Source organism: Phasianus colchicus, chromosome 2 (genome assembly GCF_987193195.1).
Source record: "Phasianus colchicus chromosome 2, bPhaCol1.hap1.1, whole genome shotgun sequence".
NCBI lineage: Eukaryota > Metazoa > Chordata > Aves > Galliformes > Phasianidae > Phasianus > Phasianus colchicus.
The window spans coordinates 87,041,819-87,068,338 of NC_143437.1; the positions used below are offsets into that span (position 1 = coordinate 87,041,819).

General features: G+C 35.7%; 1 protein-coding gene across 1 annotated transcript in view; it reads left to right on the forward strand.

Moving 5' to 3' along the window:
* The window catches only part of COL21A1 (collagen type XXI alpha 1 chain), a 103,387-nt gene that overhangs the window by 72,038 nt on the left and 4,829 nt on the right, over positions 1 to 26,520 (forward strand). Inside the window, exons 18-25 of the mRNA XM_031610899.2 lie at positions 7,844 to 7,888; positions 8,238 to 8,291; positions 12,895 to 12,948; positions 14,271 to 14,324; positions 15,749 to 15,820; positions 19,937 to 19,972; positions 20,663 to 20,707; positions 22,728 to 22,760. Of these exons, the coding sequence (XP_031466759.1) occupies positions 7,844 to 7,888; positions 8,238 to 8,291; positions 12,895 to 12,948; positions 14,271 to 14,324; positions 15,749 to 15,820; positions 19,937 to 19,972; positions 20,663 to 20,707; positions 22,728 to 22,760 (393 nt within the window). The remainder of the gene's footprint in view (positions 1 to 7,843; positions 7,889 to 8,237; positions 8,292 to 12,894; positions 12,949 to 14,270; positions 14,325 to 15,748; positions 15,821 to 19,936; positions 19,973 to 20,662; positions 20,708 to 22,727; positions 22,761 to 26,520) is intronic.

The window sequence follows — 26,520 nt, forward strand, 5'->3', positions numbered from 1 at the left end:
TATCAGATCATTTAAGGAATCTTTGGCTCGCACTGCAAAAGTTCATTTTTGCTTTAGTAATCTGTTTCAGTGGTTAAATTTAGCCATAGCGATTACAGATTAAACCAAGGTATGATTTTCCTTGTGCTCTGGAAGTGTTTCATCCTATTCTCTGCACCAACTTTTGTTAACTGTCTTAAGTACAGACAGCTGCTAAACAGACTAAAACTGAGGGAACTATCACAGAACCTTTTCTCTGACAATGAACAGGACTATGTAGAAAATCTATTTTCTTTCCTCTTTTATTTACTGCCAGATTCTGACTGTCTTTAGGGGCTTCCTTTATCAAAAGTGCAAGCTGGTCCTTTCTACTTAATGGCCTCCAATGAACCAATTATCTAGTAGTTTAATGGTCTTTCTTTTTGGAACACAGTTTTATTGTTTTCTTTTTTACATCAAATGACAAGTTTCATGTTATGGGTCATGTGGGGGAAAAAAAGCATAATTTGTTATTAAACCCACTCCCTGCTAATTTAAATAAGTGGCATCTTACTGTAGTAAATGGGAATGGCTGAAAATTGTATTCTTCCACAGCAGTGTGAGCTGAATGAGCAGAATTGCAATTCTTGCAGTGTTGAATGCCCAAGAACATTGGTACAAGGAGCAGAGCAGTGGGCAGTGCCCTTCACAGAAGCTCTGCCATCCTGCCTAACAACTCTGATGTTCCAGGTGCTCAGACTGTGCAGTGAGTCATATGTTTTTTTGCCAGAAATTGTTAGTAGTGCAGAAACTTTAGACTATTTAAAGACATGTAACTGCTTGAGTGTTAGTGCATTTAGGTATGAAATACAGCTTGGTTTGTCAGCTGATAGAAGTCACTGTGAGATTCTTAGCCAAAGTGGACATACTTGGTTTGCAGAGTCCATTATGCTGGTGCTTGACAGGACAAGCAGGGGGAGGACATCACTGTCACCTGTAGAGCTGGGGTCTTGGGTTTTGTCTGCTTAGCTTCAGATCCACCAAGATGTGTTGAGTCTGTTATTCATAATATTTTGCAGTGTATTTGCAAGAAACAGTGACATCAGTTTCACTGTGCTGGCAGAGCAACAGGGGTCACTGTGTTCCACACGTAACATATGTCTGTTTTATTTTTAATAAGCAATTTGCCAAAAAAGAAAAAAAAGTGCTTGCAAACTCTGGTCTTGTCACTGTGAAGGTTTTGGTAATGCTTTCTCCTTCCTTGCATTTAATTTAAAGCTTCAGTTTTAGTCTAGTGGATGCTCATTACGCCTGTGGGAATCATTCTTTGTATTCAGCCTGTTTTCCTTTGTTGTCAGTTCCAGGTAACCAGTAGTAACTGATGCAACTTCTTTGAACTTTTTATATATATTTTTCTACTTTCCACAGCAGAAGAGTTTTATCCATTATCCAAATCGATTTTATGTCTTTCATTCTTTCGGGATTATCGGGGATTTGCTCTAATCTTTTCAAAAGTATCTGGACTGTTGTACATTTATCCAGATTATGACTTGACTCGTACTTTCTTTCATGGCTCCAGTAAATCTCTCATGTATCATCAAGTAAGTTTGTTCAAGTGAAGATCGGTGACACAGAAACAGTTGAATTTTTTCAGGTGCTCAGAGAGGTCATGGAGATATCCTGGTAGGTGGATATCTTTGTGAGTTTTGTGCTATTGCTATAACTTATGCAATGTACTTTAATGTTTTCATAGTATCAGAACTTCACATTTTTTTGCAGTGGAAGAAATAATTTAACTGAAATATAATTCAGATGGCTTTTCTTACATATAAAAGTTATCTTTATATCAGTAGTCGTGGTTTTTACATTTTAAACATCTGACTCCAACTGATCTGCATTAACTTACTGTGAAAAAAAAAATTAGGGTCAAAATTAGTACTAATCTTTGTGAAAGTTCTGTGTATTTTGAGAGATGGAAACTTGAATAACAGTTTCTCAGTGCCATGCTAGAAGCATTTAGTGAAGTTTGTGTCACTACTTGAAGTACTAATGACCATAAGGGATGCAATCTGAATTTTTGTTGCTTAAGTGGGCAGCAGACCAGCATATGACCATCTTTCAACAAAAGTTTCTGAATGTTATTCTTGGATCCATTTTTGAAAATCAAGATAATTTAAACGAGGTGGAGTCTCAAAAAAAATAACTTTACTAACAATCGTCATATAAAGGTAAGAAATGAAGGCAGGTGCTATATTATTTTTAAACAATTTTCAACAGCAGTAGTAAAGGAGCTGGTAGATATGTATTTTTTTCTCAAAAAATGGCTGCAGAAATGAAGAGTGTATGCTTGCCTGACATTTTAGTACTTTTTTTGTCTTGTTTTTCAGAAGGTCTCACAGTTCATACAGGAAATATATATTTTTTATCCTATCGTTTACAATCATAATCATTTTTAATAGAGAAAAATAGTTTTAGTTCAGGTATTTTCGTCTTGATATTAAAAGAAGAATGAATAATTTGAAGCACTGTCCCATAATGATTTTTTCTAGATGTTATTTATCAACTGCTTGCACAGTACAAAGTCAGTCCAGATGTACATGGAGCCCGTTTCAAGCTGTATGGTGAAAGATTAAAACTTTATATACCCACCCTGAGAAGACAGGATAACATACTAAGGCCTTTTCACAGTCTTGGGGAATTGACCACAAAACAATTAGCTTATAACAATTAGCTTATAATCTTTTGGAAATGTCCTGTAATTTTGTATCTTCCTCAGGAATAGCTTTAGGATAGTGACTATGTTACCTGTAATTGAGAAGCTCTGGCTTTACATACCAAACCTGTCAACCATAGAATGAAGTTCTACCAGGCACTGGAGGGACAGCAGTGGAAAATAAAGAATGGAATAAGCTAATACATACTCATTGAAAAGTTTTTATGCATAGTTTCTTCTGCTTTTCCTAAACACAGCTAGAGATGAAGAATATTGAAAAAACATAACAAACAACACTAGCTAGAAAAGTGGGAAAATGTTTTGAGAAACGTCGCATATGCCTTAAGTGAAAATGCTTACGCCCAGTTGTTTTGTATATAAAGTCCTGGACAACCTACTTAATGGATTTTTAGTTGGATTGCATGGAGAAAAAGCCAGCTGTTTAATATAATCCAGAGCCAAAAATAGACATTTCATGATTAAGGAAACCTACATAAAAGTTTTTCCAGGGATTGTGAAACAACTTTCCTTTTACAGTTAAATCCATTGTATCTGCCAGATACTATCAAAGAATAGAAAAAAATATATATTTAAGTTGCTAGAAGTGGGATAACATAGAGTATTCATAAAGTAGTATTTAATTATCATCACTGAAGCTCATTGTCATAATGGCAGCCGATTATTATTTTGGATATTCTGAATTAGTAGGAGGCTGCTGCTTGGGATGATTGCATCGAGGGATTGAACTGCATATCCAGGCAGGCTTCTTTCAGCTGTGAAGCTGAGAGCCATGGCTCGGCACTGGTATCTCCCTCGTGTGGAGGATGCTTAGAGCTCCTTTTACCCTTCAATATTCCTAGTTCACATTTATGTCTTAGTAATCACTTCTTAGTAAAGACTGTTCAGAGGTTTTGCTAATGGAGCATATAGAGACCTGTTATACCAGGCAAATACAAAAACAGGACAAAATATTTATATATTTGTTTTTGGTCCAGAGAACAAGACATCAGGGTGTGAGATTTGGCTGCACAAGATGAGATATGTGAGGTCATCTGTAACATCTGGCATCTGTAACACAGTACTTACAGTGCTGACATCTTTTCTAAGGAGCAGGTGAACTTAAATGTCCCACAGCACCTTAAATGACAATTCCCCATATGTCCATGGTATTCAGGTGTCACTTTATGCCTTGGGGGTACCCTGCAAGATCTCCATGATTTACAAATCATAGAAGAGCATAGAAAGCAGGCGGACTTGTAGGTATGCAAAGATAACAAAGATGGAAAATAGATGATGAAACCTGCAAAGGAGACTGAATAAAGGGAAGACACAGCAGTGTCTCAGTAACTAAAAAATATCAGCTGCCAAATTGATTTGCAATCACAAATCAGCTTTTAGTCATAAACTCAGTGGCTTGATATGTTGAGAAGCTTTTGAATAGCCTATCTTTTAAACCTGTGAATTGTGTTTGTTAGGCTAACTTGTTAACTTTTAATTTTGTGTAGCACTTGCAAACTTATAAAGGGATGAAGGAGGACTTCCCATTTAAGGGAAGTTTTCAGAGGAAAGATGAGGTGTTTGAAGAAAGTGAAGATAATTAAGAAAGTGAGATTGATGCTGAAAGAGCTAAGGCAGGGGTAAGGCTTGCAATTACTTAGCTTTTAAATAGAGAAAGCAGTGAATAAACATTAGATGAAATTTGATGTAAAAGCAGGTCAGGAGATAACTGATTCGAAAGGGTGAGATAGATAGTACAACTTCTGTAAGGACAGAAAGCATTAAAGCCCAATAAATACTTTGATTTCTAGCTATTCTGGTTAGAAATGTAATGGTGTGCTTCTTGGCATTACAGCTGTATATCAGATAAACATGAACCATTTATAATGCATTTTCTGGAAAGAAGAAGAAAGTCTTGAATTACATCCCATTTTTTAATTTCATATGAACAAAATATTGCTTGATAGCTTTGCAAAAACCATCCTTACAGTCATTTTTTTCCCCTAACTCCGTGAATCACGAATTATTCCATAGCATTGATTCTGTTGCTCCTTGTGGGTGGCAGTTTTCCCACTTGTGGTAGTTCCAAACATTGTGTTTCCCTTAATGGCAGGAAAATTGCATGATTAATCTGTTTCATATTAAGTTTTGATTAAACACAGGCGTTTGTGACAATTTTACTTACAACATGCACTTCAGAACTTTTTTTATCTTACAAATGAAATTAGTTGCTTTACCTTGAGCTCTGAAGTGAGAATATGTCCTTAGCTAGAGTAAAATTCCTTTGATAGCCTTGTTTGCGTTATGTCATTCTATTAAACATAACTTTCTGTTCAAAGTGCCTTATTATTCATAGTAGATTAAAAAAAAAAGTTCAGATTCTGAAGATTTGTACTGCATATAAATCTCTGTTTAGGATTAAGGACACTAATATATTTCCAGTGCTTGGAGGATATCTAGGCTGCTTTCTAACTTTGTCCTCTGGGAAAGTACAAGTAATTCTAGTTGGCATGAACAGGGGATATCCATGTAAAAGGAAGTAGTAGATTCAGAAAAGACAATGAGAAGGAAACAAAATTTAATTTTTAAATCTTACTGGAACTGAACCTACAGAAATCAGTCTTTGCAATTACTGAACTATGGAAGCTACACAACAAAGTGCCTCTCATGAGAAAAGCTTATTCTTTGTGAACAAATTAGCCACTTCATTCTCCTTCTCCTATGCCAGCTGACTTGTGGTGAGTAACTGTGAAAGTCTCCACCCCGTGTACTCTGGGAATCATTCTGGTTAAGATAAATGATAGTTTCATTCTTAGCTGAGTGAATGTCAGTGAAGCGTGATGGAATTTGGGGAGTCTGGACCATCTTCCACTGAAAAAGGAGCAGAAGTTCCCAGCACTTCAGCAGTACAGAATCCATCAGAAAAGGAAAAAAAAAAAAAGCTAACAGTGGCTTAGTGGCTTACTTTTGCAATTGTTTTTTGAGTTTTATCTTTGCTACTGGTTCAAAGGTGAAGTTAAATGTCTTGTATCAGATATATATGTATATTTTTAACCAAGAAAGTTCAGTGCACCTCAGTGGGATGTTGTATTTCTTCTCTTTGGCTTCTTATTTAAGGGTAGTCCACTCACTGTTGAATAAATATGTGGGATGGACTTCTGGCTGAACATGAGCCAGCAGTGTATCTGGGTGGCCAAGAAGGCCATGGCATCCTAGCTTGCATCAGAAATGGTGTTGCCAGCAGGAACAGGGAAGTGATCATCCCCCTGTACTCAGCTCTGGTGAGGCCGCACCTCGGGTGTGGTTTTGGGCCCCTCACTGCAAGAAAGACATTGAGGCCCTGAAGCATGTTCAAAAAAGGGCAGCAAAGCTGGTGCGGGGTCTGGAGCACAGGCCTTATGAGGAGCGGATGAAGGAGCTGGGATTGTTCAGTCTGGAGAAGAGGAGGCTCAGGGGAGACCTTATTGCTCTCTATAACTAACTGAAGGGAGGTTGTAGTGAGCTGGGTGTTGGCCTCTTCTCTTGTGTAACTGGTGATAGGACTAGAGGGAATGGCTTCAAGCTGTGCCAGGGGAGATTGAGGCTGGCTGTTAGGAAATACTACTACTCTGAAAGGGTGGTCAGGCACCAGAATGGGCTGCCCAGAGAGGTGGTGGAGTCACTGACCCCAGAGGTGTTCAAGGAATGTTTGGATGTTGTGTTGAGGGATGGTTTAGTGAGAGCTATTGGTGATGGGTGGATGGCTGGACTGGATGATCTTGTAGGTCTTTTCCAACCTTGGTGTTTCTGTGATTTTCTTAGCCCTGCACAGAACTTGGAAATGTAACCAGGGAAAGCTTTGGTGCATCTTTTCAGTAAAAGCAGATTCCTGCCTAGTGGAGAGGATCTTTTCAAGCATTGTGTGAAGTTCTGATGTTGATATTTATAGTTAAATTTTACATTTTACAGCTACAGAATTTAACAAATAAATATACCGAGTTCCTAATTGTGGTTATAAATACACCCGATTTCCTATCTCTATGCAAATAAGATGGTTTTGAACAAAATTTTAGCAAGAAGACTTATGTTGCACAATGTGAATAGAGGTCTTTGAATGAAACATTGGCTTTCCAGTTATTTTTATATTCTTTGATCTCTTCTTTGGATTATGCGTACACTGGAGTTTTGATGACTTGCAAAATGCCAAGGATGCCATAATTAACTCATATACTGTTGACCATTTAATTGTTTCTGCTTTATGATGTCATCTCTAACAAGAAGCTGGGTGTAAACTACAAAGCAATTGAGCTGTTTTTTCCAAGACAGCATTTTACAACTGTTCTTCGTATGGAAACTATCAAGTTAGTCCTGACTGTTGAAATCTATATGCCTAATTCTTGCTGCAAATTAGTGATGGTAGAGGTAAGAATAGTATCTGTCCAATAAATTTGAATAGATCTAAGAGGAAAAATAAATTAACTGAATGTAGATGAGAGTTTTAAGTGTATATCGAGCTTTGTTTTAAAGCTAAGCTACATGCATTTATGGGATCACTGTAAGAAATGGTATGAGATGTACTGTAGAGTGAAATAAGCAGTGAGGACAAGGAAATGTTGGAGATCTTCAGGTGTTTATCAAAGTGGAAGCCAGTACTCATCACATATGATAATAGCTGTCTCTTGTTATATGATAATAGCTGTCTCTTGTTATATGATAATAGCTGTCTCTTGTTATATGTTACAATCACTGTATTTTAAATAGGAAAATAGGATGACCCGAGGTGCTGTTGGCCAATACTTTTTCTGGAAGAAGACATGCTTTATTTCATATGGGAATCTTATGTATAATGATTAGTGATTTCTTTCCAATGTCAGGATTTTCAGTACAGCACTGCAGCCCTTCTTGGAAAACCAGGATTACATGAGCCTGTCCAGGGCAGATGTGGAGTTCCAGCAGGAAAGCGCCACAGAAGAGCTGAACATCACTGTTTCACTGTCTCCAGATGAAATAGATTGCATGTTTTCATCTAAAGCTCTTTTCTCATACCTGTTCATTAAATTTTCTATTTCCACCTCTTATTCTGAACCTTAATCATATAGCAGATGTTAAATTTATAAGGACATGGAGTCATATATATGCATATATGTTTATAAAATATTCTATGTATTTAAAAGGGTTTCCTTTTTCCATCCTTAGGGAATTCCTGGAATCCCTGGAAATCAAGGAGCAAAAGGACAAAAGGTATTATTAATAGCTCAAAATGCAGTTAAAAACTGCACATATACACTCTTTCCAAAGTGAGGGGTCAGGTCGTACTAGAGGAGACTTTTCACAGAGGAGATTTAGGACAAAAAGTCATGTTGCAAATGAATGGAGACATCCAAAATGCTTTTGTTATGTTTGTTATTGCTTATTAAATCTTATAGTATTCCAGAAGGAATGCATAATGTAAAAGTAAAAAAGATAATGTTATAATACTTTGAAAAATAATCTTAATCAAATGTATTTGTAGAATTAAAGGATGTTTAAGGAGTTTGTTATTCTTACATAAATTAATTCAACAACTGTTGTCTTTATGTCAAAAATTTAGGGTGAAATTGGACCACCGGGTCTACCAGGAGCAAAAGGGTCACCAGGGGAAACTGTAAGTTTGCAAAATCATGTTATTATGAGCAGGAACTACAAATAATTGTCATGCTGTTATTTACAACCTGTGATAAGGAAATAAGCAATACAGTAGCAACCCATCATTTTTGCATTTACAAATCCAGTCAAACAAAGTCTTATCTCTGAGTCCCCTTCCCACTTTTCTTTTAAAATTGATGATTTCCAGTCTGCACATTTGATAAATCCATTGAAACATTAGTAGTGTGCAATAAATTTCTGAATCTGAATTACAGCAGACTTTCATGATAGAGTTCACCTTTGACCAGAGCAGTGAGAACAGCTGAGGTCGCAGAAAGATTTTTATTTTGGAATTTAGGAATTTGAAATTAACTTGTTCTTTTTGAACAGTCCAGCTTAACGCATCTTAGTTACTGCCTGAGTGGAGCGATTTCTATGTTCCTTATATTCCTTTAGAAATTATAGAAGTTGGTTACAGATAACCACTTGTAACCAGGTAACCGGCAACAGAGCAAGAGATAATGGTCTCAAGTTGTACCGGGGAAGTTCAGATTTGATATTAAGAAAATCATCCTCTCTGCAAGAGTGCTGAGGCATTGGAACAAGTTTTGAAAAATTGTACGTTGGTTTCAGATATACAGATGATATACAGGCAGGTATATGCATGCCTATGAATGTGTTGATGACCTGTTGTCCTTTTTCGACCTTGAGGTTCCTCAGAAAAATATATAATCAATTAAAACTAATGCAATTCTGAATGTTGAAAAAAGGCTGAAGGCAGTTTTATGCTTTACAATTTCTAGGCTACTCTGCCCATTACATTCAAATTTTCTGCACCTACCTTATCCATCAGTATTTTCTTTCATGAGTCCTTTATAGGCATGACCAGTACATTATAGCTGTGAAAAGATATTTTTTTTTTTGTATACCACGAGTACACTGGTTAGTTTTTTTATGGACTTAAAGGACTTTTTCAACTACCTGAAGATCTCTCTGAAAGAAATTTCCCTGAGAACCAGATAATGTAGTCATTCAGATCACACTGAAAAAACACTGAACTGAGAAGTTCAGATCTCTCTCTACTCCTAGGTAACATATGTGCATTTGGTCTCTCACCTGTTCCTCTAATAACTTTTATTACCTATCACTGAAAATTTTTTCTCCATTTCTTTCTGAGCAAAGCTAAACAATATGCTGGAGAAGAGGCTGTAACAGCAGCTATAATAAAGCCTTGTGAGATTCCACAGTGTACATATTTATTCAAGTAACTCACCTACTATGTTTTCTTCAAGTTTGCTTTACATAAATAACATCTGGTTCTGTGATACACTTGAAAATATGTTCATGTTTCCTGACAGCTCAATTTAATGTATCTTTTGTCACCTGGTAAAATAAGTAGGAAATTAATGCATGGAATATTTGAATATGTTATATGACATTAGGGAATTTCAGCCAGAAAAGATAGTGGGATTTTCCTTGTATTAGTCACACTGAATATATTTGTTCCAGACAAAACAGATGGAAAGCTTGTGGATGTGCTATTAATACCTCGGGAGAATTCTTCAGTAACAAGTTCTTCTTCAATAATAACTATCCCTATTACATTACCGAGGCCAGTAATTTATTCATGTGTATGCTACATAAATAGTGTCTGCTCTGGAACATGGAGTAACAAGAAATATGTCCTTGAATCTTTTATTTTTATTCAGGACATACTCTTCTCTTACAATTTTACGTGCCTTAGTTTTCAGTTTGAATTCTCAAGCTTTTCCTGTATTGCACCAGAAAGTTTTCTTCTTGCAGAACACCGATTTCATATAATTGTCTTCCTGTATTCTTTTAACGAAATACATGAAATATGGCTTAGTAATTAGAGGACAAGACAGGAAATGGGGACAACTGGCTTTTATTTCTCCCTTTCCTGTAGATGCTCGTCTGACCTTTAGTTATATTAAAGGTTTCTGCTTTCTTTTCTGCCTTATCTAGAATGGAAGATAGCAGAAGATTGAGGTAGATGTGTATACCTGATTAAATAAATAAAGCTATACTGTATATGTAATATTTCTGACTTGTGTAAGATAAAATCAATATGGGACATTTGCGATGGACATTTAACTACTTGTAATCCAAGGACAGGTCTGGGCATAAGCCAGAAGTGTGGAGTTGGTATTGGATAGGCTCTCAACACCATGTTGCCTGAAATGAAACACAGGGCCATGATGAGCTAGTGATGTGAGAGCAGCCAGAAATCATGCAGTCCCTTCTCATACCTTCCCACTGTTAGTCCCCGAACTTTCACTTGCTTTTTTTTTTTTTACTGATTAACATGCTGGAAATGAGCACAGAACAGGAGCCTGAGGAAGAAAGAATAGTAATTTCACAAGGGTTTGCAGAAAAGGAGGATAGACTTCAAAGACTGCAAAAAAGGTGGCTTACAGCTATATTTCAGAAGTGAGTCGATAGATAATATGAAATTTGATTTTAAAAAGGTAAGCTGTATTCAGCATTATAGTGAAATCAATATTATCTAAAGCTTATTTTGCAATATAAAAAAAGTGAAGAAGCAACATTAATCCACTAATAAATTAAGACATTTCTAATGTAATCAAGGCTCCAAGAACAAATTAATATTTTCTTACATTTTCTGTAACAAAGCTGATTCTGAAAATATGCCTTAAGCAAATGGTTAATGAGAATACACTCTCTCTTAGACTATTAGTGGAAGTAGGCTACAGAAGCTTCACTTCAGTTAAAGAGGAATTGGTTACTTATATTCCAAACTTTTTAAAGAAATAGCATCGGCTAGTAATCCTTTATTCAGGAAAAAATTGGTTATTCTAAATGAGCTTCATCATGTCTGATGACAGATTTTAAGGTAAGAATGAATGTTCACAGTTCAGGAAGGTGTTGGAGATTATGTGATGTATATAATATTATTTTATATATATATATATATAAACTGAAGTTTAATGAAATAATTTTCAGGTGTAATTAACTGAATGGGAGAAATCTGAGTCAGAGGAACATTAGCAGCAAAAATTTTTCAAGTTTTAGTCTTGTGCAGAAGAGCCATTTTTTTCTGTATTCATGGCCCTTTATCTGTGGCTCAAAGATCAAGTTGGCATGGTTAGTAATGTTAATGTGTTTATTTAATGCCCGGAAATTTATTACAACACAGCAGGACGGAAACTCAAGTTAATCTGTGCTGCCTCAATTAGCAGCATATGTGAAATACTGGAAAAGTCATAGCATAGTAAAAGCTCTGCATACAAAAATTACTTCCTGTTCTAAATACTTTGAAATTTCTCTAGTATTTTCAAAACTAATGCAATTGTTTTAGTCTTAGCAAAGGATTGTAATTTTTTTTTACAACTGGATTACTGTCTGTTTAACAAATTACAATAGACACATTTATTTTTGATCATGTGTAACTTTGAAGAAGATCTGGGATAATATTATTGAACTGAATAGTTCCTAACATTTAGAAATAAATGAAGGGTGGTTGTTTCTATCCATATGACAGAAAGATTGATGTAAATAAGAATATTAGCAGTAGTTCTTGAAAATATTATCAATAGCATCAATAAAATTTATCGTCCGGGAAATTGGATTACACGACCTGATTTATTTATTTGACTTTCTGTATTATTTCTTGTATTTTACACTGTGAGTTGTTAAATGCCTTCTTACAGGAAATCATGTTTTAGAATATACCTGGAAGTCCACATGAAGTGATGATAATATATTGGTTTTATTGACACTTCAAGTTCTAAAGTAAAAAAGAGATGAAATGAAGCGGTGCCATAAATATGTATTAACACCAGCATAAATGGGAGTTCCGTTTTCGAAAGTATGATTTACTTAAAGTTCTGAAGTATACTTGAGAGTGGCTTTAGAGAAACAAGAAAAAAAGCCAGCCTTTTAATGATTTAACACCCTTTAGTTCTTTGTTTATGTATGGAACAAAGACAACTAAACATGCCTTTGTCACATGTTTCTGTGAGAGAGGTGTCTAAGGAATTGGTTTCGGCAGTGCTCAGGTTGTGTTTGTGTGCTGTAGTAGCAGAAGTTGTTTGGCTCTTGAGGGAATGGTTCAAACTCAATGCTTGCCAAAGAAGCAAAGATGTGGCCCCAAGTTCATTGATCTTGATAAATCTCCTCAAGGTTTGGAAGAGTTGTGCTGCAGCAACCTCAGAGAATCGCAGTCAGAAACAAGGAAGAGAATTCTGAAAGATCATTAATAGTTCTGGGAACCCTAAATGGAAGCTGAGAAATTCCTTCATGGCTTTTAATTATAGCTAAGGATGTAATAAAATTATATTAAAAATCAGACAACATAGATAACGTTTTGATTTGCAGGAGATTCTCTCTCAAATATTTTAAGACAGCATTTTGTTTTTTTCCTGTGTTTTTTTTTTTTTTCCATTGCACAATAGCCCTTCCTTACACCATAGAAGGCGTGAGTAATCTAGAGCTACTGCCTGTATAGGACTAGATGAAAATAATTTTCTATCTATTTCTTTTGCAGTAAAAGCATAATAATTCTCTTTACGCAGTACTGAAGCGCCATTATTCCTCCAGCCTATTACAGAAATGTTTTTACCTTTTTAAAAAATAAATAGGGCTTGATGGGACCAGAAGGCTCATTTGGACTACCTGGAGCTCCTGGGCCTAAGGTGAGCATTTTTGTTAATTCACTTGTAACTTTGACATATGACTGCCTTATAGATGACAAAAGGTTAGGATTTTGCACCTAAGTTATTGGTATACTGAATACTGGAGAGTGACTTACATGATTTTCCACATATTACCTTATACAATAGTTTAGTCTCAAGAGAGCTTAATATAGCTCAGTAAATGGCACCTCTCATCCCATGAGGTTTGGAACTCCTGCAAAGATGGTCATGAGACTTTGTCTCAACTTCGCAGTTCTGGAAAATGTTCTGCAATGCTTGGAGCCAGATAATTCTCAGTATACATCAGAACTCTCTGCCCGTGTTACATTTATTTATATTTTAATTGTGTTAAACGGAGTTACATGCTGCTTTTTCCATCTGAGGAGCCAAATTTATTTCAGATGTAACTTTACTGATTGCACTACAGCTACAGCAAGAATTAATTTGATCCGTACTCTCAGAATCTAAAATAGATAATATAAATCTAGATCTCTTAGCACAGCCTTTTATTTTAATCCAAGATGAGTTTTGGTTAGTAAGCACTGAAAGGTATATTCTAGAGAAAATAATGAATATGAAATCCATTACCTAAACTTTGTTTACACTTAGCTCTATTTCTGCACAAGCTTTATTTTATACCCGCATGTACATATGCTTTAAAGTTGTATATGGAAGGTGTACATGTTTTAAAGTGGTCCATGTTCGCCATGGTGAAAAAAATGGAATACCTATGAGATAACAAAAATTTGATTAGTTTTATTTCCGTTTGTGAAACATGCTTTTATTTTGTATATTTACTTCTTATTCAGAATGTAAGCTTTGCTTCCAGAGCAGATCTTCATTCTTGCAGAAAAGCATCATAAAGTAATCAGTAATTTTTAGACTTGAATGGAAGTACTTGTGCTGACTACATGCTGAATTCCAGACTGTACCAAAATGCAAAACAGAAGTATATTTTGGCTCAGACAGGTCAGAGGATTTCCAGTTTTATTAAATAGGGTGGTGAAAATGTGAAGTCCATGTACAAAAACATGGTATGTCTGGGAAAGCGCTGTATGACAGGTGGGTACAAAGGAGAGCACAGGCAAGTGGGTCACATTTTGTGATAAGTATCTCATTTTTCAGAGAGAAGATTGAAACTGCAGGTTTCCTTTACAGTAGCAGAAAAGTAAATTTTCAGTTACTCGTTTATTTTTAAAAGCTGATTACCCAGCAATGTCTGTTTTTATTTTCTAGTATTGCCATATGGTATGATACCGTGTTATATAATGCACAGCCATAGTGATGTATCACCAAAATGCCTGTGTTATTCTGTTCTGTAGGGTGATAAAGGTGAACCTGGTCTACAGGGGAAACCAGGATCATCAGGAGCCAAGGTAAATATGAATCTGGAATTCAAGTAGAGATTGATTTACTTTTCTGTGATTAAATTAGCTATAAAGCAGTTTTGTTTCAAAATAGAACAACAATGAAGATAAAATCACATCAGAATCAATTCAGTGGGTTATTCTTACTAGCTTCATACTAAGTTTTAGGAAATGCAAGTCAGCAGTGTCTTTGGATCCTGCTTTACAGTAGTCTGTGAGCAAGATTGTGTGGTTGTTTCTGTTGTGTTCGTATCAGTGTTGGCTTAAGCCCAGCCACACAGTGTCACATCTGCTGACCTCTGTGGCAGGTGCAGCTGTTTAACTGGTCTCTCAGTTGTAGCATGTTGTCTAGTGCTGGTAACACCTTGGGGCCAGGGATCACACCTGAGAGGATTTATGGTGATGCATGTGAGCCATAAGGGATCCTGCTGCCTTGATGCTCTAAAAGATGTGTTTGAATGGGAAAGCAGCACGACAAGCAAACTGTCTTCACAATCCAAAGATGACTTCACGATCCAGAAACAGGATGGGCTGGGGTGGGGTCAACTCAGTCTCACCAGAAGAGCAGTCATTTAAAGCGGAGAAGAGGGTGATCAAAAAAGATCATTAGCTGTTTAGTCAAAAAGTTAATGTTGGAAAAGCTTTGTAGGGAAGGGCAGAAAAGAATTGGTTCATTTTATACTTTTCCTTTTTTCTCCAGTCCTCTCCTGTCTCTCTGCTTCCTATGTACACAATGACATTGGCTTCTATTCTGTTGTGATAGAACAGGGGAAAATGATTTCAGATTTAAAGAGGGTTTAGGATATAAATGGATATAAACCCCCCTTACACCTAAAGATTTAGGTTAGATATAATGAAAAAGTCTTTCACAGTGAGGGTGGTGAGGCAGTGAAATAGGTTGTCCAGAGATCTGGTGGATCAGGCCCTGGGTATCCTGATTTAGCTGTACATGTCCCTGTTCATTTCAGGGGAGTTGGGCTAGATGACCTTTAAAAGTCTCTTCCAACTCTGAGGATTCTATGATTCTATTACAGTGCATTATCAGTTGAAGAGATTATGAAGTTGTGCTAAGCTACACAGAGACCAGTATGTCTTACTGTTATGTAACTTCCAGCCTCGTACTGAAATTCAAACCTGCAAACATTGTCACCACTTCAGATAGTCTTCTATCTCTGATGTTGAAAAATCAACATCAACTGTATTAAAAGGTAATAAAAGATATTAAGAGGAAATAAAGGATAGTTTAAAAGTTAGGAGTGTCTTTTGTGGTTTGTCTGATTTCAACACCCCTTCAAAAATTCTCCCGGCATTTCTAAGTTATAGAATTTCAGAATATCATAGCCAAAAATATCATGTGACCTTCACAAAGCATGCAATATAGATTTTGACGCACAGTGTATCACTGCTACTTACAGAGGTATTATATTGTTCAGGGAGAACCAGGAGGACCGGGTGCCCCAGGTGAACCAGGCTATCCAGGCATTCCTGGTACCCAGGGTATAAAGGTAAGCAGTTTTTTTCTAGTTTTATCTTAATTACATTTTTTTTTACTGAAGTGCTTTTCCAAGAATTGGCCAATATCAGGGGAGTACTTTTTCTTTTCAATACGTTGTTTTTATTGGAGACAATTCAGTATAGTTTGGAAGGTCTGTTAGCTAGAAAACCAATCACATTTCACAGGGAGGAGAGAAAGACAAAAAGGGGAGAAACTGTTCACATCAAGTGCTGTAACATAGGCATTGATAAAATTTCCTTTATGAATTATAGTACATTAGGGTATGAGCTGTGGTTCAATATTTACTTCTAGCAAGCAATATATTAACAGATTCTACAGTACAAAGTCTTCTGGGGATCTCCCCAAAGAATTGAAGCAGTTATACCTACGTAGTTGGGACAGATTCAATTCTGTTATTGTTAGCTGTTCAGAGTCATCTGATCTAACCAGCTTGTCTAGACTCTCTTGATATTTAGCTGAGGGAGTCTGAGCTCCTTGGGGAGCCATTCACTTACATCTTTGTTTAGGAATGAATGGATCTGGAAGTACTTATCTATTTCCATTGACTGTAACTGAAGCCTAGATAATTAGCTAAATTAGATGTTGAAATTTTTTATGGCAAAGGTTAGAGGAATCCTACTAATACTGTCCTAGTTGAAAATTCTTTCTTCTGTTCAGTCAAGAGCCGGTAGTTCTAACCCTTGCATTCTGAGTTTTCAGAGATAACATGCTTTCAGGATCTCACCATCTCTTGCTGTGTCCTTTTGTCAGTCAAAAACTGTTACAGGCATGGCTGTGCAAACATTCTTCATTGCTAAAGAGCTGTTTTGTGAACATGTAAAATGTAGTATTGATGTCTCTATGGGCTGCCCAGGGAGGTGATGGAGTCATCATCTGGAGAAACATATAGATGTTGTACTGAGGGACATGATTTAGTGGGGAAATACTGGTGATAGGTGAATAATTGGACTGGAAGATCTCAGAGGTCTTTTCCAACCTTGGTGATTCTATGATTCAGTGATTCTATGAATTTCTGAATAGTTACCCATTTTTAAACTGTAGATATGCAGGATTTTCTGACAATCACATGAAGAGTGATTTTTTTGAGGAGCTCCAGGTTAAAAAGGTTACAGGCAGTATGGGTCTCTGGTACATTCTGAAATTGAAACCTACATTGCTTTGCACGCTACGTTTTGTAGTTAACATCACATTAACTAAGTCCTTTCCTTGAGATTTGCTTGTACATGTTGATGTCATTCTGAAAATCTCATATGTGTTTAAAACTTCACATTTTCATTCAGCCAGTAAGGCAAACTTTTTGTCTGGAAGATGGAAAGCCCCTAGAGTATCTCCAGTTTTGAAATACTGACGAGTATTTCCCCTAGAGTTGTTTCATGCTGTAAGTCACAGAACTTACTGGAGTGTGAAATGAATTTCTTGAGGAAAAATTAGCTGTGCATTGTCTATGGAATGGGTTTATGAGCCTGTAAATTAGAAGTACTAGAAAATCTTTACTTTTCATGCCCTGTGGTTAACTACAAAGAACTTAACAAAACTGTGTTTTCTAGATAATGTTTTCTCAGCATGGCGCTGTTCTTCTGCGTAACTCAACCAAGAAACAGAGAAATCGAAAAAATTTACGCTTTATCTATGCTATTAGGCAAATTGATATAAAAGAAATGAAGTGAAATTGTTGACTTCACTGCTATAAATCAATTATTTTGAATTGTATATGAAGCTTTTATTTGTATCCATTACTTTTATAGTATAATTTTTATTTGGAATTTCTTTACTATGGACACTATCAAAGCAAAAATATCAGCATCCTGAAAAGTAAATGTTTAATTGCTTTGCAAGGTAGTAAGTACTGCTATTGCTTTCAGTGTCTTGTTTTCTCAAAAAAATACAACATAATGGGTTAGCCAAAAATGTTTATAATCAATTTTTTAATTGTTATATACAACTATAAGGCTTCTTTTAATGTTATGCTGTTTCTTTGGAGCAACATCAGAGATCTGATGTCACGTAATGGAATTGTTTCTTCAGTATATGGTTTATTACAAATACTAAGCTTTACATGAAACCCTTCAGATATTTATTCAAGTAAGAAGGTTTGGAGGTCAAAAATTTTACTGCATTTGCTGTCACTCATTATAAAATTTAAAATGTTAAGATTAAATTTTAAATAACTAAGTTGGTTACATTAATAAATTAAATCAGCTTAAAACGATATTTGTACTGGTTTAACAATGGCTTTATATTAAAATACATAGAATTTTAAAGTATAAAAATAAATTACATATGCATAAGTAGTGTATCTAGTGTATCTGACACTTCTTTTGGAAGCCTAATAATATTCCTTGAGAAGTACTCATTTCTCAACTAGGTTAAAGATTTCTCCGTTGTATGTATGAATTACAGATTTCTGAATAAACAGGAAGGCTTGTAAAAGCAAAGGGAGCTCTGGTAGAAAGGTAGAAAGAGCTAAGCAGTTAGTAAAACATAAATCTGATAACATGCCTGTGTAGTAGTAGAGAACAAACTTTTGAAGGATGAAGACCTTCATAGAAAGGCATTACAGAAACAGAGGTACTTAATTATGGAAAGAACGAGTGGAAGGTAAAGGAGCGTAAGTTAGAGGTGTGGTGTTATATTTAAAGTTGTATGGGAAATCGCATGCAGAAGTATTCCACTAGACTTTAGCTTTTGCTTCATAGGTTTCCTGTATGTCCTGTATCATATATGACAGAATACATGTATGCAATCAAATAGGAATGTCTTAGATGTGCTAGAGTATTTTAGATATCAGTAAGCAAGTGTGGGGATGCCTTAGGTTGCCTGGAATACCTTCAGTAGCACTGTATACGTGTGCTTAGACAACTGAAACAAGTCCCTGGTCAGTGTAGTAACAGAGGCTAGAAAATGATTCAAATTTAGGTGCAGTTATCCAAGACAACATGTAGTAAAATTAATCTTCTGACAAGTTTTGAGATGGTGATTTCCAGAGCACATAAGGATGAAGACTTCCTGGCTTACATCTTTCAAAATCCACTGAAGTCCAAGAGTGACCAGAGTTGAACTAGCATCACCAGAATAGGTTAATTAAATTCGTTTCCACCATACACTCAGTTCCAATATCTAAGGGTAATGGATCAAGACAGAAATGTTGATTTTAAGGAGGGAGAATTTGTTAAAACTTATGGAAAGTCTCTAGATTTTTTTTTAAATTGCAGAAGATAAATCTTGCAAAACTATCTATTTCATATGAAGATACAAGTCAGAATATGTATTTCTGTTTAACTGGAGTTGAAAATATGACAGTCTTGAATTATGCAGGAGAAATATTGCAGTAAATGTTAAGCCCTTCAGCTATAGCTTATTTTGAAACTTGAAACCAAACCAAATATTTTACTTTCAAGTACAATACACAGCTGGCATAAATACCTTCTTATCTTGTGGGATTTTCTATCAGGAAAACATTTGCTATGGTCAGAATCTCCTCCGTGCTACTGTTTAGTGTTTAAATAAACATTTTCTCAAAAAAAAAAAAATACAACTAAATACACGCACAGTTGTTTTTTACCAGGAAACCGGCAGAACAAACACAAAAGTTCCATCCCACTTCTTTCCGTTATTAAATGCAATTTTACACCACCACCAGATCTGTCTTTTGTTTTGTGTTGCTGTGTTCTCAGCCCAACATTTTGTTTCAAGGCAATTTGAATAGTCACACCAATTTAAGAGGTCTTCTAAGTTTCCTTTTCTTGCAATGAAGGTAGACACATTTTAGGGTTACACTGTTATTGTAATTATTGCTCTCTTTTCCCTGTCTTTTTCCCTCCCATACAATCAGTATATGAATTCCTGCTAGATTCGCCATTTAATTTGATATCTGAGTATCCACTTTTCTTTCTGACAGGACTTTCTATGCCAGATTCTCTTATTATAACTTTCTGTATTAATTTCAGTTTTTGTGTGCATGAGGATAAAGTTTTCTGTTGTCTTTCAGTATTAATAGAAGTTATTAGATGCTCCCCTTGTATTTACTGTGTTAAATTAAATCCGAGTACGAGTCTTTCAGATGAATTGTGTTATGATGGAGACTTTTCTTTGAATATTTTTACAGGGGGACAAAGGAAGCCAGGGTGAAAATGGTATCCAGGTATATCTATTTTTTTTTTCTAATCAAAATCACAAAACTATTAAGAAACAGCACTGTTAATAACACTATTATTATCAACACTATTAATAAAACAGCTAGAAGTTAATTGGAAAAAAAACTCTTAAACTCTTGCTTGAAAAAGGGTAGCAGCACGGAGCCTTAATTTTTCATCAAGCAAAATTGTCCAGTATGCCCTGCATTAATTGCCAGCAGCATTATGGGGCTGAATAGGCATTTGGTGTGGCTCCAGTGAGGATACAGGTACATGGATTGTGCTACTGCCTAGGGGCACTGGGAAGTGACATAGCACCATCCTGGGAAAAGTTCTGTCCCTGTCTGCTCCAATCATTGCAAGACATGCAGATCCTCATAATCAGTAATGCTACCTTGTCTCTTCCTACCACTACATTATAAACTGTGAGATTTTTCTCCTAAAAGTCATGGAAATGCACACAAGAAGAGGTGAGGATCTTGTTACTACTCAGTTCCTAACTCGGCTCCTGTGTTTTCAGAGTAGACATTGTAGTCATCTGCTCTGTTTGTGCTCTGAACTCCTGGAGAGTGAGCTTTTAGAGGGATTGGGCTCAGTTTAAATTGAAATCTTAGGTTTTGTGTTTTTGTGTTATTTTTGATAGCTTAATTGTTTCTCCCAGATAAATGCAAATTTAAGTAAACATTTATTTTCTGAAGGGGCAAAAAGGAGAAAAAGGAAGACAAGGAAATCCAGGCTTACAGGTACTGTTAAAATGATAATCCTACTTCAAGAGAGCCATGATTCATATTTATTTCTGAAGATTATTTCCATCAGAATGGGTAGGCAGTTCTCTTTATCAGGTGAAATATATTTGTGTATAACATGAGTATGTAGTTATAAATTATTTCTTAAACAACTTTTGTAATTTAAATATAACAAATACAACACGTATAGAGAAGATGGAGCCATACCCTTCTTTGCTCTGCACGGTGGAATGGCAAGAAAAAATGGACACAAATTGGAATGCAGGAAATTCCAACTTGATACACAGGATAAACGTTGCTGTGAAGGTGGTCAGACACTGGAGCAGGCTGCTTACAGAGGCTCTAGCAACAGCTGGATGAACATGGCGTTGAGCGGCCTGCAAGGATAGAATCATTCTGATGAGAAGGTTGAAACCCTGGAGTCCCTTCCAGCCCACATGTTTCTGTGGTTCAGAATATATCTTGAGAAACAGGCTGGAAGTCCATATTCCTGCATTATTTTCTGAAAGCCTTCGTTATGGAAAATTTTTGTGACATGGTTAAAAATAGTAAAAAACAAAAACAAAAAACAGATAAAAGCACAAAGCAGCCTTTTGTGAAAAGTCGAGCATCACTTGAGAGAATGGTTTTAAGATATTGTGTATACCATGCTAAACTTTCATGTAGTTTATTAACACTGATAGTATACAAGGAGTCATTATTGACATCTTCTGTGCACATAAATTACAGATGTTTCCTGTTTCAGCTGCAAATCAGTGAGATCCAGTTATTTTTCTTTCTTTTAATTCTGAGCCAGTGTATTCTGATTGTGTCATAGTTGGCTATCTTGTTGTACCACAGAAAGTAACTGTTAGTATTTATACATACTTACTAACTACATAATGTATGTCATGTCTAAACAGAAAAGTATTTGTTAGAGGTACGTATCTAAAACTAGACTTGGAAGGAAGTTGCAGTTGTTTTTTTTCAAAATTATGACATTGATACAGCTGGCTGTCTAGCCAGAAAGATTTGATTCCAGCTGAACATAGGCAGGAGGTCTAGAGTGTATGTGAGCCTGGTTTTATCGCTCTCAGGGGTATGCAGCTTGACAGGAATCTTCTAGTAAAGCTGACTAAAGTTTTTTAAGGAGAAATAGTTTGAACTAAAAGACCAATGACTGTTTTTAACTAAATGTGACATCATACTTTGACATTTTATAAATTAAACTTTCTGGGTTGTCTCCTTGCAAATAATGGATGCAATTCCCTAAGTTCATTATTTTAATCACCAAGTGAATTGTAAGAATTGGGTTTGTTTTTGTGTTTTCTTTCTTTTTTATTATTTTTTTTAAAGCTGAAAAACTAATATGAGACAGATCTAAAATTGTTTCCCATGCTTATCTAGTTTGGGCAGCAACCAAAAAAATCAGCCATTCAAATACTCTGGTAGACAGTGCTAGGTCCTTCCAAGGTTCCTAAAGCCCTCGGGGCTTCTCCAAGATACAGTACAGATTTCCTTGTTAACATGAGCCTGTCAGAAAAGAGAAAAAGCCTGTGCTAAGCTACCAGCTTGCCATGGTATTTAATGATCAGTTTGGCAGAAATGACACCAGAGCCATTTGCCAACATGAAAAATCTGCTTTACAAACTCAGCTTGTATTTCAAATGGGCTGAGCTTGAGTTCTGTCCAGTAAGACGATATGAAACAGGTACAATCTGAAGCTTCCTTTTGCTAGACCATAAAATTTTATTTCTTTGGTCTTTCAAAGAGTGGATAGGTTTTATCTAAATGCACTTCTACACTAGTAAAATATGATATGTGATGTCTGATGTATTTCCCAGTTATCCTTTTTGAACATTATATTAAAGTTACTACTAAAGTGTTACATAAAATTTGCATTTGTAAAATACAAACAGATCTCAATCTTTAAATATTAACATTTGTGATTAATTATTGAATACAAAGGAAAAAAAATATTTTTTATTCCAAGTAACTTGACTTAACTTGTTTTTTGTTTTTAATATAATTCCTAAAGGGAACAGAAGGATTGAGGGGCGAACAAGGAGAGGTATGTATTTTGTAATGGCAAATACAACAGAACAGAATAATTCTATCTGCAAATCGTGATCTGTAAAATATGTGTTTACAGTCTTGTTTTCATACTTATATAAGCAACAGAAGAAAAATAATTAAAAAGTATCAGAGAGGAGAAGAGGAAGTATTGGTTAAGAGACAGGTGGCATAGTGGATATTTCACAAAATGCGAGATCTAAAAATGTTAAAGCAAAGTATAACTTTTAAGGGGATACAGATAATCAGAAAAAGAGCTGGTTGAAGAAGGCAAATAACTGTCATTGAAAAGTAAAAAGTACTTCATAAAAGAATACGGAATATTTGATTTAAATGATCCTTCTTTTTCACTATCTTCACTTCAGCAGCAGCCAATACAGAAATATGGAACACAATACATAACAAAGCTTCCTCTTGTACACTTTTACTGGTTTTGGCAGTCAGCATTGGAGGGGCAGTTAATGCAGAGATCCAAACTGTTGCGTTTAATGTCAGTTACAAATTTATTTAATTCCTTTAGACTGTGCTGATGTGCTGACTTTGCCTTTAGCTTCCATAAAGGACTGTGGGAAGGACTTCCACAGCTGAGCTATTTATCTGTTCATTTTAAACTTGGCCTCTGAGATTGCTTTGTGTGCCTCTCTTTCATAAGTAATGGCATAGAAGACTGTACAAAGATATATTTTTAGAGGATTCTATCATTGAGACTGACTCAGAAAATGCAGGGCAGAATTATTTCTCCCAACTATTAAGTTTACACTGGAATAATTTCCACATCAGCCTGAAATTTGAGGGAGATAAAGGGAAGTACACTTGGACTTTCCTTTGTCTTTGAGAAGCTAAATTTGTTCTTCTCTGGAATGTTTTGAAGTCCTGTCTCTTTTCCTGTGGTTGACTAATGCAGATATATTCATGGTCAGACCTTTTAACTGTTTGTTTTACACGGTTTATAAAGTATTGATGTATAAAATTTTTTTGTATTTTTTGTTAGTTGTATTTGATTCATTCCAGTGTTCAGTGAAATCAGTATTTAATGCCCTATTCTGCTTCAACTTTACCTACAGATGTCTTTGTCCAACACCTTTTCGTTAAGTAGTGTTGCATAACTGGACATGCTCTTTAGAAACTCACAAGCATTTAAACTTTAGAGTTGTCCTAAATGCTGCTATGGTTCTATGAAATTCTTAAAAATTACAGTTTGGCTTATAGGTACTTTACTAAATTGTAGCCAAAACTACTAAGATATTACTTGTGAACCATTGAGGTAGTTTCTTTATATGTTTTAAATAATATATTTTTGTCTAAAATGTCAGTATTATCGTTACTGTGCATCATAATATAATGATGTAACTATGTTTACTTATCAGGCTTATAATATTGGTTTATTTTTTGCTTTAAAAACTATATTGCCATTTGTCACGTCTGATTTCTTAATAGAGAAGTTTCTTTAGGCTGTAATTCTCAGCACTTGCTGAGCTCTTTTACTTTTTATTGATTTCTTTGGCCAATAGCGAAGGTCAGCAAACAAGGCCACACACAGGATGCAGCTTAGCATACAAGACCAAAATATACTGCAGAAAATGTTCCCTCAGCAGTTTCGTTTGCTTTTTGGCAAGCTCTGCAGGCAGTTGTGCTGAGGTTCTAGTGTTTTGCCTTTTGTTTTGATTTGGTTTTTGTTAAATACTGGCTTCTTGCCTGTGATGTTCTTCTACAATATATGCCATTTTCCCAATAGTTCACTGATTCTTAATGCTTTCTAACCCTTTTTACATTCAATTCCAAATAAATCAACTTGCAATTCAGATGTCATTATGTAAACACAGGCCATAGCTGTACAAGTAATTAAACTAAAACAAATAATTTCTATCTACATGAACAGCATTATCTTCAGATCTCAACATGTGCAGCTTCTGGCGTGGCCATAGGCAGCGTCTTTGTAAATTTATCCCAGAGACTTGCTGATCCTGTGAAGGTGTTGTTAAAATGACTGTTAAATATAAAACCATTTGCAATCATAAAACAGAAATGGATAAATACAAATCTACATGGTGTAACTAAGAATATCTAGTCTCTGGCTATGTCATGGGGTTATGATATGGATTACTGATAGCAAAAATCATAAAACCATGACAGGCTACAGTGTTCCACTTGACAATAGCAAGACAGTAAAGTGCAGCTACAACCTTGAAAAATAAGTTCTGAATTAGGGTACAGCTTCTTTAATGGGCAGAGTACATGGACTGCTGTTCAGTTCACACTTGGCATCTTGCTCGTGGAACTTCTTTTCTGCCATCTCTTAGGCATTTTACCAACATGTGTCACTTTTTATCTTAAGAGGAAAAATAATTTCTTGTAGTGCCTTTTTTTTTTTTGTGGGTCTTGTAAGACAAATGGAAGCAATAAAAGATCCAACTCCCCAAAACCACAAAAAGAACTTTTAAGATTTTTTGAGATGCACAGGTAGCCAGTCATTTAGGTATGTTTTTATGTGGTGGCTTTTCAGAGTAGGGTTGCACTGCCCCTCTGCCTTCAAACTTTATTTACAGTAGAACTAAATGACATAATGGAAGAGCTCAGTTAACCTGAGCAGACTGCGATCCTTTTGTGATGCCAGGTATGCGATTCTGAGCGTTTTCTCTTTCAGTGACCTTGTTTTCCTCATTTCGGTATTAGTAACCATGTCTCAGTTCTGAGATATAAGCCATCTAAATGTAGCAGGGTGAAAAATCCTGACAGATAGCTCCCTGTGTATAAAATGTGTACTACTCTGTAGTAATTCATCCAGAGAGCTCTGGGCGTTGTTACTAATCCAGACCAAGCCAGAATGTTTTGAGTGAGCCATATATTTTTCTGATATAAAATGTTTTGATAAGTACTACCTAGAAGGATGTGAAGTAATATAAATAGTATAATTTAAAAATCAGTGCAGGTCTTTGAAGACTACATGCCTGTGCTTCTTAAATTTGCATTGTTTGCTCCAGTAAGGTTTGTTTGTCATACATAGTGATTCTGTTGCCTTATTTCTATAGTTCCATCTAAAATCATGGGAAAGTGTGAAAGAAAAATTTTAAGCTACTGACAATGCTGTGTGGAAGCTGCAAAGCACAGAAGGAGAAAACTCATCAGGGAGCAAAGACAGTATACTAACTTTAATCTTGGACATGTACCAAACTACATCCTAATGGAATTTTTTTGGCTCCAGCACAGAGAAGGAGTTCCTCAGGAGCTATTGCAGTAGGCAACCCCATACATAGAAGAACCATTGCTTTGATGAAGACAGATCCAGTACTATTTTAACCTTTTCTAGTGAAGCAAATGGTCTGCAGTTGCTATCAATCATGCATAGAATAAATGAACTAAAAAAGTCAATCACCAACAACAGAAACCCTAAATGAAATCAGAATCGTTTTTCCTTTTGCTTATAAACAAAAGTCATAGAGTAAAAGTCTTGATTGTTTTAGTAAATAGAAAGCATGCCAAGAACTTCTGTGGTCCAGAATTTCACTTGTAATTTTTCCAGCCTTCTAAGTTGGTAAATATTTTCTTCCGTATTTTAGTAAGGAATTTGCTTTGTATTAATTAATAAAGCAAATGGGTTTGTTTAAGATTTAAGATTTTTCTTCTAAAGGGGAGCTGTAAGAAAGAAGGGGACAGATGCTTTAAGAGAGGGTCTGTTGTGGCGGGAAATGGTTTCAAACTAAAAGAGGGAAGATTTAGATCGGATATAAGGAAAAAGGTTTTTACAAGAAGATTTGTCT